This window comes from Mustela nivalis (genome assembly GCF_964662115.1).
Source record: "Mustela nivalis genome assembly, chromosome: 15".
Classification (NCBI taxonomy): domain Eukaryota; kingdom Metazoa; phylum Chordata; class Mammalia; order Carnivora; family Mustelidae; genus Mustela; species Mustela nivalis.
The window spans coordinates 57,866,321-57,884,807 of record NC_139034.1 but is presented as its reverse complement, the minus strand read 5'-3'; the positions used below and the strand labels follow the sequence as shown (position 1 = coordinate 57,884,807).

The 18,487-nt window shown below is 42.7% G+C and overlaps 2 protein-coding genes across 27 annotated transcripts in view; one reads left to right on the top strand and one right to left on the bottom strand.

Annotated features, from left to right (window-relative positions):
- Positions 1–10,260, bottom strand: part of LMO7 (LIM domain 7) — a 202,566-nt gene extending 192,306 nt beyond the window's left edge. For 12 of the 16 annotated variants that reach the window (XM_082701227.1, XM_082701230.1, XM_082701214.1 and 9 more), the window contains exon 1: positions 9,903–9,973. In XM_082701227.1, the coding sequence (XP_082557353.1) occupies positions 9,903–9,962 (60 nt within the window). In that variant the 5' untranslated portion in view covers positions 9,963–9,973. Of the gene's footprint in view, positions 1–9,902; positions 9,974–10,113 lie in introns of those variants that run through there. The other 4 variants (XM_082701234.1, XM_082701224.1, XM_082701226.1 and 1 more) reach the window with 2 other exon arrangements.
- A 650-nt stretch (positions 10,261–10,910) lies between these two features.
- The window catches only part of LOC309849036 (uncharacterized protein), a 49,421-nt gene continuing 41,844 nt past the window's right edge, over positions 10,911–18,487 (top strand). For 5 of the 11 annotated variants that reach the window (XR_014303436.1, XR_014303437.1, XR_014303441.1 and 2 more), the window contains exons 1-2: positions 10,911–11,064; positions 11,150–11,244. Coding sequence is in view for 3 of the 11 variants with exons in the window: in XM_082701248.1 (XP_082557374.1) it covers positions 13,370–13,440 (71 nt within the window). In the remaining 8 variants the exon portion in view is untranslated. Of the gene's footprint in view, positions 11,065–11,149; positions 11,245–13,289; positions 13,441–18,487 lie in introns of all 11 variants that reach the window. The other 6 variants (XM_082701248.1, XM_082701247.1, XM_082701249.1 and 3 more) reach the window with 6 other exon arrangements.

Genomic DNA, 18,487 nt, shown 5'->3' with positions numbered 1-18,487 from the left:
GTATTTTTTTTTGTTTTTTAAGATTTTATTTATTTATTTGACAGACAGAGATCACAAGTAGGCAGAGAGGCAGGAAGAGGGAGAGAGGGAAGCAGGCTTCCCACAGAGCAGCAAGCCCAATGCGGGGCTCGATCCCAGGATCCTGGGATTATGACCTGAGCCGAAGGCAGAGGCTTTAACCCACTGAGCCACCCAGGTGTCCCAAGATCTCGTTCTTTTTATGGCTGTATAATATTCCATTGTCTATATGCCCCATCTTTTTTATCCATTCATCTACTGATGGACACTTGGGCTGCCTCCATAGTTTGGGTATTATAAATAATGCTACAATATATGCAGGGGTACATACATCTTTTTCAAATTAGTGTTTTTCTCTGGGTAAATAGTAGTGGAATTACTGGATCGTATGGCAATTCTATTTTTAATTTTTTGAGGCGCCTCCCTATTGTTTTTCACAGTGTCCAGCAACAGTGCATTCCCAGCAATGTTCCTTTTTCTCCACATCTTCAGCAACACGTTATTTCTTATCTTTTTGATTCTAGCCATTTTGACCTGTATAAGGTGATATCTCATTGTGGTTTTGATTTGCATGTCCCTAATGACTACCGATGTCGAGCATCTTTTCATGAGTCAGTTGGCCATTCATATGTCTTCTTTCTGGTGTACACTTTTAAAGGGGAATCTGGCTGTTACATTGGAACCAGGAAGGATGGTGGAAATGGCAAGAAGTGGTCAGATTCTAGACATATCTGAAGATATGGCCAACTGAATTTCTTGACAGACTAGATGTGGAGTGTGATAAAAACAAGAGTCAATAATGACTTCTAAGGTGGAGACTGAGCAAGTGGGTTAACAGTGGTGCCATTTACAAAGATGGGAAACACTGGAGGGATGAGTAGGTAGGTGATAGGGAGGGGGAGGAACTCAGAGTTTTGTTTTGAACTAAGTGGAATGTGCCTATTTGACCTACAATTGGAAATCTTGAGTGTGTGTGTGTATGTGTCTATATATGTGTGTATGGGAACACGCACACACACAGGGTTTAGGGGAAGGGGGGGAGGGAGATTAAAAACATCATCAGGACCAAGAATATAAATAAGGAAGTTATCAGCATACAGACAGCATATAAACTACAGAGTTGATAATGTCTACTAGGAAGAGATTATAGACAAATGAGAGAAGACAGGGCAAGATGAACCGAGGGATATTCTAATATATACTGATCAAATAATTGGGAAGATTCAGCAAAGGAAAATCAGAAATATCAAGTAAAATTGGAAAAAGTCCAAAGGATGGTTGAAGGAAGTATTTCAAAAAGGAACGTATTACTGTGTCTGATGCTTTTGATGGACTGACAATATATTCTTTGGACAATATGGTAAGTTCCAAATTGATTACATACTACTCAAGAAATAAAAGCAAAACGCTTGCTTATTTTCTTCCTCAGGTAGAATGAAAGACTTTAAACTCTAATGAGATAGAATTTCAGAATCCAAGTTTATAATAAGTTTGGCAATGAGTGCCCTTTCTTGATTATGAAATGGTGCTGTAACAAAAGAAGATACTTCCTTCCCAGCCCAGACATCTAGATCAAATTTCAACCTAGTCAAGAAGAGGAAATCTTTGATCGTGGTCTTGGCTTCAGCCATACTTACACATATGAAACACTAACTAGAATGTGTCCTCATTGAAAACACCACATGTATTCCAAAGCACTGCACAATAACAGTCTGTACAAGTTCTGGTATGTCCTGGACTACTGAAATGTAGGTCAGTAAGAAATTGATACTTCTGCAACTAGTCATATAGAAGAAACTAACTGGATATAATTTATCTCCTCTTCTAGCTCAAAGCACATCTCAGTGTCATCATATAAAGATGCTTCCCTTTTATAACACTTTAAATGGTTTGCTGAGCGTCAATATATTCACTTGGATATAGCAGAACATAGAAATCTAAAGTCTGCAATTGGTCAAGAATGTCTATCAGCAACTCTACAGTTTATAGAATGTTTTCAGTTATCACGTGCTTTCCAGGCACTGACATCACAAGACAGAAGCTGTTGAGTACATCAAAAGTGCTTTTCTAAAAAGCACACCCAGTAATTACCTTCAGAAACTGAAGAGTAAGCACGAGTACACATATTTATCATTTCCTCGGGCTCTAATACACTTTTGACAGCTAACAGGCTTACGGAGATGGGCAAGCATTAATTAAAGAAGCCAATCTCTTGACAGGATACAAAACATTCACCACTTCAACAAGCATTTGAGAACTTTCTGCCAGGAACTAGAGGATACAGAACAAAAGAAGCAATTCAGTCTGCAGATGCTAAGGGATGAAATCGTTTTCCTACAACATCTATTTTCTGTAAACTAAAAGGGTTGGACAAATTTATTAATGGTGTTTTTTCTTTTTTTAAGATTTTATTTATTATCTGAGAGAGAGAGAATGAGCAGGGGGAGAGGCAGAGGCCTGATGGGTCCCTGAGAAGCCTCAGGACCCTGAGATCATGACCTGAGCAGAAGGCAGACACCTAACCAACTGAGCCACCCAGGCACCCCTGATGCTTTGTTTTTCTTAACTAACATTCTTGAAACTAGTACTTGTCTTTGTCTCAAATGCTATTATGTTGACAAGCAGTTTAAAAACAAAGGAGGAGGGGCGCCTGGGTGGCTCAGTGGGTTAAAGCCTCTGCCTTCGGCTCAGGTCATGGTCTCAGGGTCCTGGGATCGAGCCCCGCATTGGGCTCTCTGCTTGGCGGGGAACCTGCTTTCCCCTCTCTCTCTGCCTGCCTATCTGCCTACTTGTAATCTCTGTCTATCAAATAAATAAATAAAATCTTTAAAAAACAAAAAAAAACACAAAGGAGGATGTAAAAGGAGAAAGTTAGTCTTAACAGGAGTCCCTTGCTAGCCAAAGCACTGTTGGAATCCAGACGGCAAGCATGCTAAAGCACTGCCTAGAAGGCCACAAACCAAATGAATTGAATGAAGCAACGCTCTCCCTGCCACACACTCCGTATGCTTTTCCTAGAGCGAAGAGAGGCTTTAAGGGCTTCTGTGCTTTATAAATGGCTGAAGAAATATCCTCAAAATGGCCAGTTGTTCTACTCCTCATTTCATAATTCTGTTGAGAGGGTCCATCTGGGGTGCCTGGGTGGCTCGGTGGGTTGAAGCCTCTGCCTTCAGCTCAGGTCATGATCCCAGAGTCCTGGGATCGAGCCCCGCGTCGGGCGCTCTGCTCAGCAGAAAGTCTGCTTCCTCCTCTCTCTCTGCCTGCCTCTCTGCCTATTTGTGATCTCTGTCTGTCAAATAAATAAATAACATCTTAAAAAAAAAGAGGGTCCATCTCCAAACAACCCAGAAGAAAAACAAGAGAACTCAGGAGACACTTCCTTAGTGGTCCTACCACGCCCATGACCTTGGGAATGCACTTTACCAAGCCAGGGGCCCTCTGAGCATTTTCGTGACCTCACAGTGAGGAGACAGAACCTCCTTGTTTCAGTTTCATCTTTTCTCACTGGGAAGAAGCCCAATGAATCATCTGTTAGATAAACTGTTTAACATCACTAGGGATCTGAGAAGAGGGAGAACAACATGCATCGTTCACCTGTTTACTTAGAGAAAAAAACATAAATGACAATTTCCAATTCCAGCCAGAACATGGAGAAGGTGGGGCCCTCAACCTCTACGTGATGGTTGCAAACCAGCACAACACTTTCAGAGAGTAACTTGGTAATAGGTCAAGGACCAAATAAACCATTTGATCCCTTTGACCCAGTGAGTCGACTTCTCTAACTGGTTCAAGGACACTCCATTTTATGGAAGGCACGGGCTTTGTATTTCCCCCCATTTTAAGCAGAGCCCCATTTCTAGCTTTCGGTGCCTGAGTACATTGAAAGATCCAGAAAAGCACTGTCCTGGAGTCCTCCCAGCTGCCCAGGAAGTATCTTGGCATGTGTGCTTCTACCTTCTGCAGTCAGGCTATTCTAATGGCATTCCCGCCCTGGTTCCTATTTGTGTGAATCAGTTCCTTCTCAAGAGGACTCTGTGAGCACAATCATCTCTTGCCAGGCTTCCTGTCCTGTTTTCCAAATAAAGACATTGTGTTCAAGTAATAGTAAAATGCTACATAAAGTAAAAGGAATGAACTGACAATCAGGATACTTCTTGGTTGTTCAAAACTACACTAAGAAATCTAAGATGCTGGAAAGAAAAAGGGGTGGTTGCCTACAAGAGGTAGAGTCTCATGTGCCCTTCTGGAAGGGAAGTTTGCTGAGTATAAAAATGTTCTACATGTTGATTAAGTTGCTGGTTACATGGGTATAAACATTTGACAGAATTCCTACAACTGTACACTTCAAATCTGTGCATTTCTCTGCCTGTAAACATTACCCGAGTAAAAATAAACTATTCCCAGCAACTCCTAAGAGTTGTGCTGTCTACAACTTCAAGCTCTTAGAACAAGTGATCAACCCAAGGTGGGCAGATGTGTTTGCCCCCCTGCAGCCTGATGGTAATGCTGCCTCACTGTGAGCTCAGCCGACTTCCCCAGCAGACTGGGGCTGCTTCCTAAATGCTGTCAATCTGCCCTGTGCAAACTTGCCCGAGGACAATCATTGGACAGAGCTGCTGAGTGTGTTTGCGTGTCTGCTCCTTGTGGGGCATGCCTCTGTCTGGAGGTCCAGCAAAGCTGCTGAGAATGTGGCATTTGGATCAATAAGCCCGGCAAGTGGCTGGGACAGAGTAAGTACATAATAGGCATTTTCTGGATAACAAAAAGATTGAATGCAAGACCCCATGAGGGCAAGCCCTAATCAGAAGGCAGGAAGAGAGTGACAGGGCTCCTGAGCAGGACTGGAGCAGGAGAGAAAATGCTAGGTAAAGAGGCAAGTACACATCGGGACCCAGAGGAAGGCATATCTTACAGACAAAAGCACCCCCAAGCAATGAACTCAGCTTTAGACACTGAAGCAAGTGTCCCCTGGGAGAAGAAATAAGCTGTGTTCCTTAAAACCCTATTTTAAAATTTTGTTTAAGCTGTAGCCTTCAGATTATACTCTTATTCAATAAGCATTTACCCAGGCACCATGCCAAATCCTTGAAATAAAGATTCTGTCCCTGCCCTCAGTTAGCTCATAGTCTACTATGGAAAAATGGATAGAATTATACCACAGAGCAAAAGAAGAGAGCTCTAGACGAGCAAGAGAGGAGAGGGAGCAATGGATGGAGTGCAGGTGTGTCGGTTCAGAAAAGGCCCCACGGGATTTTAGTCCAAGCAGGGAGGACTGAAGGGAAGTAATGTGTGTTAGGTAAACAGGGAAGACACTAACTGGCCCCTCCTTCCTTTCTAAACAAGGGATAACCTGAATTCCATGCACAGTAGCCTGGAGGTGAGAAAACAGCTTCCGGGCGGTGGGAAAACACAAGCAAGGATTAGGAAGCATTAACTGCTTTACAGTCCGTAGGTCACTAAACAGGCACAACCAGCAAGCAAGCGAGGTTCAAGGAAGAGAACGAAGCGGGGACTTGAAGCATCCTTTGTTCCCAAACCTGTGAGGGCTTTTTCCCCCCCTTTTTTTTTCACCCCAATTTCAATGAGATGAAATTGACACCTAGTTCCATAGAATAGTTTAAAATGCACCACACAATCACACAATGACGTCACATACACTGCAAAATGCTTGCCACAAAAAGTTAACACCCATCTCCTCATACAGTTACAAAAAGCATTTCTTTTCCTTGTGATGAGAAATTTCAGGATGTGCTCTCTTAGCAATTTTCAAATATAACACTCGGCAGCATTAACTATAGGCATCATGAATTGGATGAAGTAGTCAAAGGTACAAACTGCCAATTATAAGACAAAGAAATACTGGATATGTGATGTACAAAACAGTGCTCTTAATCTCTATGCTATCTGGCAGCTAGGCAAATAGTTACAGAGAAGAGATAAAAAAATAAAAATAGATGATAGGCAGAGATGAGATTGTAAAAAACTGTCAACGCTATGGTATGCTTCATGGTACAATGTCAATAAAGACTGTGGACTTTAAAATCTTTTCATGACTCTCAGAAAAAGAAGGAACTAACAAAATCAGGATTTTATTTTGCAAAAATAATTTCAGCTACAACAGCTGGTATTGGAATTGCTTCCTAACATTTAAATTTTGAAATAAATTTTTTTTAAGATTTTATTTATTTATTTGATAGAGATCACAAGTAGGCAGAGAGGCAGGCAGAGAGAGAGGGGGGAAGCAGGCTCCCTGCTGAGCAGAGAGCCCGATGTGGGACTCGATCCCAGGACCCTGAGATCATGACCTGAGCCGAAGGCAGCGGCTTAACTCACTGAGCCACCCAGGCGCCCCTGAAATAAATTTTTACAATCATAGTATTTCCCAGTTTAATTTCTGCTCATTGAAATTATACGTAATTACCAAAAATGCGTTTATGAATTCAATGTTTCATCGTTCTATATACATTTGAAAAGCAACAGCACAAGTCCATAGAACCTTCCTTCAGTCCGCAGATAATGCTTGTGGTCACTGAGGACTCCTACTTCCCAGGCAAACCCTTTCAAACCAGAACACAGGTTGGAAACCACTAGCAGAAAGGGTGCAGTTTACAGAGAAAGAGGGAAACCACTTAGAAAGATTTAGGGATGGGTGGAGAAACAGATTAATTGGAAGTAACTGAGTAAGGAGTTATATTCAGGTGCCAGTTTTGGCAATGAGCTCAACTTGGCATCCTTAGGCCTTTCCCCAGGATGACAGTGATACGGAAAGAATCAAACTCAGAGATAACAGGAAGCACAGGTGAGCAAGGGGGTGGGGAATGAAGTTAGCCTGTTCTGCTCCAACCATACTGTATTTACTACTATACTGAAACTTCAATCCAGACAGCAACATTAACCCACAGATTGGAAACTGGTGACCAGCCAATGCAATGAGTGATAGATCCAGTTTTCCATCTCATTGGTATTTTGTCTGTTCACTACAAAAGTTTTTTAGTGCCCCAAAACAGAGACAGAGGCAACTGTTAGGTGTAGAAAATTAGAAGGTGCTGCAGAAATTCTAAAATTAGAGGGTCCTGCTGGCAATTTCTGCTCCATCACCTACTCCGTGACCTTGCTGGAATCAGGCTTCCTCTCCACCTCTCCCTTTAAACTATTACATTATTTGGTTTTAAAATAGTGTTTAATCATAAACCAGCTCTGCCACATCATTAATGTTCCAAACAGGATTTCCAACCAGATAATAAACCAATAGCATTTTATTGAATTACATTAAAGGGTGACATTCTTACATTTGCTTTAAATTGAAATATTAAACTACTGTGAAGTATACATACACTACTAACCGTTTATGCAAAATTTAAAATAGTCATAAAATTTTAACTGGTAGAACAAGAACCACTAATAACCACAATAACCCCTTGCCTCGTCCTTTTCTCCTTCTCCTGAAATAAAATAAATAAAACTTTAACTTTGGTTGTGGGAATAATACATTAGCTATTTAAAATCATAGAGAATGGAAATGACATACTAACAAGGACACTGGCCATCATTCAAAATTTTACAAGGTTATTGGCGTTTATTGACCTCGGGATAGTCAAAGCTGCAGCTAAGAATAAAAACAGCAAAGTATAGTATGTTATATATGTTTATATATATGAATGACCTGTTTATGCCTCAATATATGAAGAGAAAACTATGATAGGGAAAATGGAGCAAGAATACTAGCAAGTAGAAGAAAGACCATAATCTTCCCCACTTTCCAAAATATGTTATAAAATACACTTCAGAATCAATATTTTATCTTTAAATTAGGGGTTCTCAGGGTTAAGAGGCAACTGTGGCAACAAGGGAGTCATCCATTCTGCTACTTTTGGCAAGAACAATATTTTAAAATATGTGCTTTAGTTGTAAAGGCAAAGGAGACAAATAAATCTGGACACTACTGGCGAGATAAAAAAAAAACTAACACTGCTGTCACTTTGAATGTCCAGAGCATGTGGAAAGTGTACATGAATATTAAACTACTTACATATCCTTAGTGAACTCACTGCCTTGGTCCCAGTGGCAGTAGGGAAAAAATGATTTGAATTTTAATCTCATTAACTTATTAACTCATTAACTTATTATAATGATATGGCAAAGTCTTTAGAAAACTTGTCAGTTAAAGAGGAACAAAACATGTTTAGATGGGCTGGATGAGAGTGGGAAGATGAGCACGTGTACATGCATTATGGTATCTTTTATTGCAACACACTTCCCTCGAGTTTATTAGATGCAATCTTCTCCCAAAAAGGCCACACAATCACGGGCAAGCTACAACAAACAAGGAATTTTTAGATTTCAAAAATCTGTATACTAAAAAAGAAAAGTGTGAAGTCATCCATATTTATAGATTTCCTGAAGCAAATACACAGCATGCAGACAGAAACTCCACAAAGGAGCCATGTGTGACCCAAAAATGTCCTCATATTTCTTTCCTTCTTTCTCTCTCTATCCCCAACACTCAAAAGCAAAAGACAAGTTTAATCTCTTTTCTAAAATTATGCAAAACAAATACTACAAATGGAAAATTACCTTTGGACGCCTTGGCTTTTCAAAGTTTATGAATGAGGGAAGTCATTTCTCTTAACTGCATTGCTGGAATTTTTCCACTCTCATTTCAATTCAAAATACAGTGTTTATTCTTCTCTGGCGTCCCCATGCCCTCCCCTCACATCTCTCCCCCGACCTCCATACCTTTCTAAATCACCTTCAGACTAGTTCAAAGTTCAGTCCAGAAAGGTCATCAATAGCGAACTTCTTGACCGCCCCCCCCCCCAGTCTAGTGGGTAATGCTACTCACATTTCACATTCCTTTATTTACTGTTAGAAATGCAACACTGAAAGTTTCTTCTCCTTTTCCCCACATATATACATTTACGAACAAATGAATTATGTTTAAACACTGGGTGCTTTGGGATTCTTAAATATATTGTTTTTCCGACGGAATAATCTTTAAACCTAATTTGCATTTTTAAGTGCGCTGAACAAGCCAGCACGCGGCATCAATAACCCCTAAGTAACCGCCAGGCTGGTGGAGGCAACAATTTTCTAACAAGCCGTCGTTCCTGATTCACATCTGCTCTGAAGAACTCCCCTCGCATCATTTAAAAAGTCATCTTTTCCATCCAATAGAATAACGGAAAGAAGTCCTGGTGTTAACTTTTTACGGATAAATGTAACCCTACAGCGTAGAGGACGAAACCGCCAAGAGACCATCTCCATTTCGGTGGAAATGGAAGATCGCCTCTCTAAGGCACAGTTGGGAAAGTAACAACCCTTCCGTGAGTGATCCCAGGAGATCTTAGTCTCTTCCGTGCCGACTCTGAATAAGTAAAAACCTTGACTCGCATCCCTTCCCCCCACCCCCGGGCTCCAAAGGCTGCGCGGGAGAAAACATCTCTCCAGGTGCGCCTCAAGTGCCTAACCTCCACCTGCCCTCCCACTCAACGCGCGCCTAATCCACTGCCCCTGCAGGTAAGAGTCGGGTGTTCCCACTGCAACACCCCCGAAGCACAGCTCGCGAGGCACTGGGCCGCTTCGGACCCGGTGCTGACGTGGTCTGGCGCACGAGGACGTGTGGTCCCCAAACCCAAGTGGCCGAGCGCCGGCCTCCGCCCTGGCAGAGGAGCTCTGGGCAAGCCAGCCAGCCCGTCGTAGGGAGGGCAGCACTCGGCTTAGCTGGACATTAAAAGATAGAAGAAGCGGCACTTGCAAAGTCCCCCCAAACCGCAAAGCAACCGGCTGCCACGCGCCGGCGCGGGTCTCGAGAAGAGGTGAAGCGCCCAGCGGCGGGAACGGCCTCGAGGCCTCAAACTCGTGCGGACAAAAGTAAAGGCACTCACCTCCACCCATCTCTGGGCCTCGGCGAAAGCTACGGCGCAGTCGGCCCCGGCCTCCTCCATCCTTTCCAGGACTAGGGTAAGAGGGGGAGAAAGACGCGATGAGTGCGCGGAGGGGCGGGGGGAGGGTGCGGCGCGCGCCTGGCCCTGCCGCCCCGGCTCTCTTTCCTTTTGTTGCGCTCTGCAGTTTGGAAAGTTTCGAACCCACAAGTACCTGAAGACGTGGCTTCCTCTCAACTCCCGAAAACGACCCCGAGGCTCCGGGGGTCCGGGCAGGGCGCGGGAGGTGGACCCGAGACGAGAGGCGGTGCGTCGCACCCGCCCCGCCACTGTGAGGACTTCAAAAGTCGCAGCGCCGCGGCCGCCGCCCTCCCCGGAATGGCCCCGCCCCAGCCCACCCCGCCGCCGCCCACCCCGGGCCGCAGAGCCGCCGCTTCCGTCCGCCCCCCTGCGGCTCCCGGGGTCTCCCGGCCGCAGTCGCCTTTGTGGGCAGACTGTCTGGGCCAGGAGATGCCACCGACCGCCAGGAGACCGTGGCCAAGGCCACGCTCCCGCGCTGCCCGCCCAGACCGCGGCTCCGCCCCGAGGGACTGCGCCCCCGCGCCCGCATCCTTCCCGTCTCTGCCCTCCTGGCCGCCTTCCCTCTCCCGGGGACCCGGGCAAGAGGCGCCCCCTCGGCTTGCGGCCGCCGGACCCGCCTGACATACCAGGAATAGCTGCACACAATTGCACCTTTCCGGGCCAAGAAACTTCCCCCTTGGAGGAGCGCGGCCCGCCGTGACGCGCAGCCGCCCGGCCTGTCGCCCTCACCTGCGGCCCGAGCCCGGCGCGCGCGGCTCCGCGGAGCCCGCTGTCCCGCTGCGCGCGGCCCCGCCGCCAGGTGCGTGGCCTTCCCCGCCCCAAGCTCTCCGCCCCGCGCCGCAGCCCGAGCCCTCCTGGTGGCAGGTGAGGGAAGTGGCCTGAGCGTGTGCCGCCTATTTCCCCCCACTCTGGTCCAGCCCCTCTCCACCCGGCCTCCAGGTGGGTGAGCTGGAACGTACCTGCCACTCCAGCCCGGCCTCTCCGCTAAGGGTGGGAGCGGAGGGGAGCCTGGCATTTCTCTCGCCCTCACCCCGAGCGTCGGACAGTAAGGTGACAAGTTATTCAGTGTCCCCAGCGGTCCTGGGTAGGTGCGCAGGGGGCTGGAGGGTCGGGGCTCCTGGTTTGGCTTATGTGAGTTCTTTTCACTCAAAAATTAAATCTTCGGAAAGGAACGTGTTCGTTGGTCCGGTCTCCCTTGGACCTCGCGTGATGCTCCCGAAGCCCTATTCAGGCCACATGTTGATGGCGGCACCTTTGGAGGAAGGTAAAGATCGGTTCTTACTCTCCTAAAGGAAAGAAACCCTTATTTTCTTTTTTCCGGTTGATTGACGTCGTTTTTCATTATAATGAGTAAACGTAGAGCAGGCGACTAGTATAAGAATAGCTAAAAACCTAGCGTCTGTATTTAACAATGGTTTGTATTTTACCTTATTCACTTCATCACCTTCATTTCCTGATTAAAGATCTTATTTTTCACCCCTCGATATTACAATACACATCTCGGTTTTTAAGGGAAACTTTTCTACATAATATTTCCATTTTCACACCTAACTACAGCTAACTGAAGCTAAGGAATTATCACGTATCAGTTTATATCCCATCCAGACTCAAATTCCTCAACTGATACCAAAATGTCTTTTACAGCTGTTTTACTCAGACCAAAATCCAAACAATGACCACACAATTGCATTTGGTTAGGTCTTTTTTTAGCCTGGAATAGCCTCCTTCAACCGTTCCCCACCCCCCCACAGCCCCCCCCCCCCCACACACACACTGCTTTTTTTTTTTTTTTAATCGTATTTTATTTTTTATTACTAAAATATTTGGGGGGGCGTGCCTGGGTGGCTCACTGGGTTAAGCCTCTGCCTTCCGCTCAGGTCATGATCTTGGGGTCCTGGGATCCAGCCCCGCATGGGGCTCTCTGCTTGGCAGGGAGCCTGCTTCCTCCTCTCTCTCTGCCTGCCTCTCTGCCTACTTGTGATCTCTCTCTGTCAAATAAATAAAATCTTTAAAAAATATATTTTTTAAGTTTTTAATATCAGTAGAGTCAACATACAGTGTTATATTAGTTTCAGGTGTACAGTGTGGTGAATTCGACACTTCTATACGTCACCCTGTGCTCTTTAGGACAACTGCTCTCTCCTTAATCTCCATCACCAATTTCACCCATTCTCTCCCCACCCCTCTCATAACCAAGTAGAGAACTACAGCTAAGAGTCTGTTTCTTGTTTTGCCTCTCTCTTATTTTTTTTCTCTTGTTTGTTTTGTTTCCTGAATTCCTGTTTTTTGTTTTTTGTTTTTTTTAGACTAGCATTGTCTTGTTAGATACTGACTCCCATATACTTCTAGTCCAGGAGAAGGACAGACATTCCCCAAGCTTCATGAGGGTTACTGTTATTACAGTTACTATGTACCTATACTATACTGTTTAAAGCCGGCTGCTATGTAACTGGGCTAAAAGCTTAGGGGGTAACAGCCCAGGATGGTAACAAGCACAAAGATGGAAATCTGAATGACTAAGGTTACCAAGTAACCAGACACACTGACCTTAAATTACCTCATCTGAAAAATGTGATGATAATAACTACTTCGGAGGGAAGTCGTGAGAATTAAGTAGGATGGTATATGTGGAAGCCTAGGGCATCGCTTGACAGAGTAGGCACTTATTATTTCTCATTAGTCTCTCTCTCACAGCAGTGTGTCAAATATGAATTTTTCCTTATAAATGGGAGTTTCGCTTATTTGCTCAAATTCTCACATGGAAAGAGCTGTAGGGGATGGTGAGCTCTGTTTCAAGCCGGCTCAGGCATCAGCCATTTCGGCCTCTATAGTGATGCAATTTGCAGCTCAGAAGCCCAAATCCAAATCGTTGCTTTCTTCTTTTTTTTTTTTTTTTTAATTAATTTATTTATTTTCAGCATAACGGTATTCATTATTTTTTCACCACACCCAGTGCTCCATGCAACCCGTGCCCTCTATTATACCCACCACCTGGTGCCCCAACCTCAAATCGTTGCCTTCTACTATCAGTCATTAGAGTGTTTTATCCTTCTGGAAAGATTTATGCAGCTCTATAGAAAAAGGTAACCTACCGCAGGAGTTTAAAGATAAATTCACAACAATAAATCATCAAGAATATCGTTCATTTTCCCAAAGAATTTGAAGTACCTTCCAATATTGAAAAACAGTACAATTGTCATGTGTTTATACATTAGCGATGAATGGTCGGTGGGAGAACGTGGTACAATCTTTCTTGAAGGTAATTTGACAAATATTTTAAAAATGTTAACTACTCATACTCTGTTGCAGCAATTCCATTTCTGGGCATTCATCCTAAGAATATGAAGAAAGATCTGTGCGTGAAATGAGCCACTGTGGTGGACACAGATATGCTAGCCAAACCTTCCTTTGGAGAAAGAGTGTGGTCAGCAGACAGTCACCAGCTGCCAGTGCTTTTGAGGTCTGCCTGAGCTGCTGAGTGCAGCCTCCTCTGAGCTCATGGTCCTCTCAGAGCTGCTCTCATCCGCTGACTGAGTGACTGTACGTTAGAAAAGTCCAGTCATTTCTATCCAAAGCAGAGTACGGTTGATGGGTCCTTTCCCTAAACAGGAAGCCTGGGTCACAGTTCAACTTCTCCCTTGCTTTTTTTTTTTTTTAATTTTATTTATTTACTTGACAGAGGGAGATAACGAGAGAGAGAACACAAGGAAGGGGAGTGGGAGAGGGAGAAGCAGGCTTCCCATTGAGCAGGGAGCCCGATGTGGGACACTATCTCAGCACCCTGGGATTACGACCTGAGCCGAAGGCAGAAGCCCAATGACTGAGCCACCCAGGCACCTCTCTCCCTTGCTCTTTCCAGTTCTTCCCTCTTTGTTTCACAGGGGTCAATCCTTAATAAGTATCTTGCTCTTCAAACTCCATTTCTTTCAGCTTCTGGAGGACAAAACTTGTGATGACATGAAGCATTGTTGAAAATCCCAGGGGCTCCTGGGTGGCTCTGCCTCTGCCTTCAGCTCAGGTCATGATCTCAGGGTCCTGGGATCAAGTCCCGCATCGGGCTCTCTGCTCAGGGAGCCTGCTTACCCCTCTCTGTCTGCCTGTCTCTCTGCCTACTTGTGATCTCTGTCAAAGTCCATTAAGCATCTGCCTTCAGCTTAGGTCATGATCCTGGGGTCCTCGGATTAAGCCCTGAATTGGGCTCCCTCCTCAGCAGGGAGCCTGTTTCTCTCTCTCTCTCTCTCTCTCTCTCTCATAAATAAATACAATCTTTTAAAAAAATGAAAATCCCAAAGTAATCTAAAGTGACAACAGGTGAAGTGGAGTAAATTACGTTTCTTCCATAGAGTGGTTATCACTCAGTCATTAAAAAGTAAAGGGCAGGGCGCCTGGGTGACTCAGTGGGTTAAACCGCTGCCTTCCGCTCAGGTCATGATCTCAGGGTCCTGGGATAGAGTCCCACATCAGGCTCTCTGCTCGGCAGGGAGCCTGCTTCCTCCTCTCTCTCTCTGCCTGCCTCTCTGCCTACTTGTAATCTCTCTCTGTCAAATAAATAAATAAAATCTTTAAAATAAAAAAAAAAAGTAAAAGGCAACTCAAGACATAGGGAGATGTTTAAAAATACATACTGGAATGGATAAAAAGCAATGTATAAAGCACCCTAATATGTGATTGCATTTTTCAAATGTGTATTTTGCCACATAAAACAAATCAGAAAAAATTTCCCAAATTTTAATGCCAACTATTTCCAAATGGAGATATTGTGCTTCTCTTTTATAAGTTTTTTACAAAAGATATATTAATTTCATAAATGAGAAAATATATATGACACAACGATACAGCCAAATATCTTTTTTGGCTATCTCATCCCACAAACTTCAACCTCCTCCAGTCCTCCCTGACTTGGCAAATGGTACTATGACTAAAATTTGGTCTTGTCTTTCACTTGTGTCTACCCCATTCCCAGTCCTGTCCATCTATTTCTGTAGTAAATCTCTAGTTGGCCCTCTTCTCCATCTCCATATCTATTATATTAGGTCAGACCTTCATTTGCTCACAGCTGGATTTCAGAAATCATATGACCTTTCTAAAATATAAATATTATCATGAAGCCAAAATATCCCACCTTCCATTACTCCTCAGTGACTCCCAATTGCCTTTTTTTTTTTTTTTTAGATGTATTTTTTTTGAGGGAGGAGGGCCAGAAGAGAAGGAGAAAGAGTCTTAGGCAGATTCCACACTGAGCCAGGAGCCCAACATGGGGCTCCGTCTCAGGTCCCTAAGATCACAATCTGAGCTGAAACCAAGAGATTGATGCTCCACTGACTACACCACCCAGACACCTGTCAGTTGTTTTTAAGGGTCATTTAATGGTTTCCAGGATTTGGTCCTGCACACACCTCTAACCACATGCCTTACCCGTATTTCTCCCTTTGTGAGATTTGTGCTTCCCTCTCTCCTTGCCTGGCTTTCTCCTACTTATTCATCCAGGCTCAGTTCCTTCCTCCTTCAAAACATCTTTGCAGATCATCCTAGGATAGGTTAGATATCTCTTCTTTATGTCATCATAGCACCTTTCATGAGGTATTGTATTTATTTTTCTCATTCAGCCTTGAGCAATTTAGAAATATCTGGTATTTAACAACTATTTATTGATGGGAGTATATGTGGGCATAAATAGGTATATATGTATCTATATACATATATATTCACACACACATATAACAACTCTTAATGCACAGAACTAGTAAAACATTGATAGTAGCAGAGTAGAAAATACTGTTGATTATGGCAGCTAATACAAGAATTTCTTTACAGCAGAGTTCCTAAACAGAAGTACAATTAATAACCCAGGCTAGATAATTCTTTATTAGGGGAATTGTCTTGTGCATTGTGGGAGGTATAGCAGCATCCCCAGTCTCTAACCACTAGGTGCTAGCAGCACCCTAAAAATTCAGCAACCAAAAATGTCTCCAGGTATTGCCAAATGTCTCCTGGAGGGGACGGGCAAATCACCCTAGTTGAGAACACTGCTCTTCAGGAAGAGATTGGCTTTGTCGGTTAATGCTTTGGCATGGCACCCTAGAAGCATAACCTAAGCCCAAGTTTCTTGCAACACATGGGTGGGGTAGAGAAGAGTTGGGGTGAATTAGAAGACAAAGGCTATTCTGAGTTATAAAGAGGAAGGGGCAAGGAAGAACCGGACTGAATGAGGTCTGGGCAAAGATTATAAGAGGAAAAGGATCTGATGACTGAAAACGTCTGCAAGAAGAGACAGGCACAGTGGAAATTCTTCTAATAAAAGAACTGAATTTATACTGTGGTTGGTTATGGTTCAAAATTTACCAATCCTCATGAGTTCAAAGATAGCCAACATCTGGATTGTATATATATTTCTCATGCTTCTGTAATACCTTTATTAATGGGGAGATTCACTACTGGAGGGTAGATAAAAAATATATATTAAATATAATAAAAATTGTTTGCAGATGATATGATCTTATATAGAGAAAAGTCTAAAGACTCCACCAAAAAATTAATAAATGACTTCAGTAAAATTGCCATAGAATACAGAAATAGTTGCTTTTCTGTACACTAACAACATCCTATCTAAAAAAGAACAATACCATTTACAATATCTTCAAAAAATAAGATATCTAAATAATAAATTTAACCAAGAAGGTGAAAGATCTGTACTCTGAAAATTATAAGACTGATGAAAGAAAACAAAGACACAAGTAAGTGGAAAGATATTCGTGTTCATAGATGGGAAGACTTAATATTGTTAAAATGTCCATAGTACCCAAAGCCATCTGTGGGTTCAGTGCAGTCCCTATCAAGACTATGCATTGGGAATGGATATTCTCTTCAATAACTGGTATTAGAAGAACTGGATAGTCATGCTCAAAAGAATGAAATTGGACCCTATATTTTTCATCATTTACAAAAGTTAAACAGAAATGGATTAATTATCATACCTGAACTGTAAAACTACTAAATGAAAACATAGGGGGAAAACTCCTTGACATTAGTCTTGGCAATAATTTTTTGAATATGACACCAAAAGCACAAGCAACAAAAACAGAGATAAAAATGTGGAACTACATCAAATTAAAAAGCTCTGTACTACAAAAGAATCAACAAAATGAGAAGGCAAACTACATAATAGGAGAAAATATTTGCAACCATCTATCTGATAAGGGGTTAATATCCAATATATATAAGGGATCCATATAACTCAATAGCAAAAAAGAAAAATGAAAAAAAAATCTGATTTGAAAATGAGCATAGGACCTGAAAAAATACTTTTCCAAAAAAGACATACAAATGGCCAACAGGTACATGAAAAGATGCTCAACACTGTCGGGGAAATGCAGATCAAAACCACGATGAGATTTCACCTCCTAGCTGTCAGAATGGCTAGAAAACAAAAGGACCAAAAGTAACAAGTATTTGCAAGGATGTTCGGAAAAGGGAATACTTATACACTGTGGGGCGGGGAGGCAAGTTGATGCAGCCATTGTGAAAATTAGTATGGAGTTTCCTCAGAAAATTAAAAAATAAAACTATCATATGCTCCAGCAATTCCACTTCTGGGTATACATCTAAAGGAAACAAAATCAGTATCTCAGAGATATCTGCAACCCCATGTTCATTCAGAGATATCAGCATTATTCCACAGTAGCCAAAACATGGAAACAACCTAAGTATCCATTGACAGATGAAGAAATTATACATACACATACACACACATGTACACACACATACACGCACATACAAAATGGAATATTCAGCCATTAAAAAAAAAAAAAGGAAATCCTGCCTTTTGGGACGACATGCGTGGAACTTGAAGTGTTTATGCTAAGTGAAATAAGTCAGACAGAGAAAGACAGGTACTGTATATTCTTACCTATATGTGGAATCTAAAAAAGCCAAACTCAGAGAATAGAATGGTGGTTGCCAAGGGCTGGGGGTGGGGACGGGTGGGAAGTAAGGTGTAAAATTAACAGATATTGGTTAAAAGGTATAAACTTCCAGGTATAAAATGAATAAGTTCTAGGGTTTTAATGTACAGTATTGTGACTCTAGGTGATGATATTGTATTATACACTTGAAAGTTACTAAGAGAGTAAATCTTAAGTGTTATCACCCAGAATAAAAAGAAAAAATGTGAGGTGATGGAGGTGTTAACTAATCTTATTGTGGCAATCATTTCACAACTATATGTGTATTAAATCATCATGTTGTACACTTTAAACTTACCTAATGTGTGGCAAATATATCTCAATAAAGCTGGAAAAAATTAAATTCAGGTAAATAAAAAATACATACATATATAATGATAAAGTCATAATTATATCATCTTTACCCACAAAAATGTATCTCATAGTGTTAGTAATTAAAGGATTATGATGTTGCCAGCCTTACATTAATGACATTCAGGCAAGTAGATTCAACTCAATAGAAGCCAGAGAGGAAAAGAAGCTAACATGTTACAGATTAAGAAATGA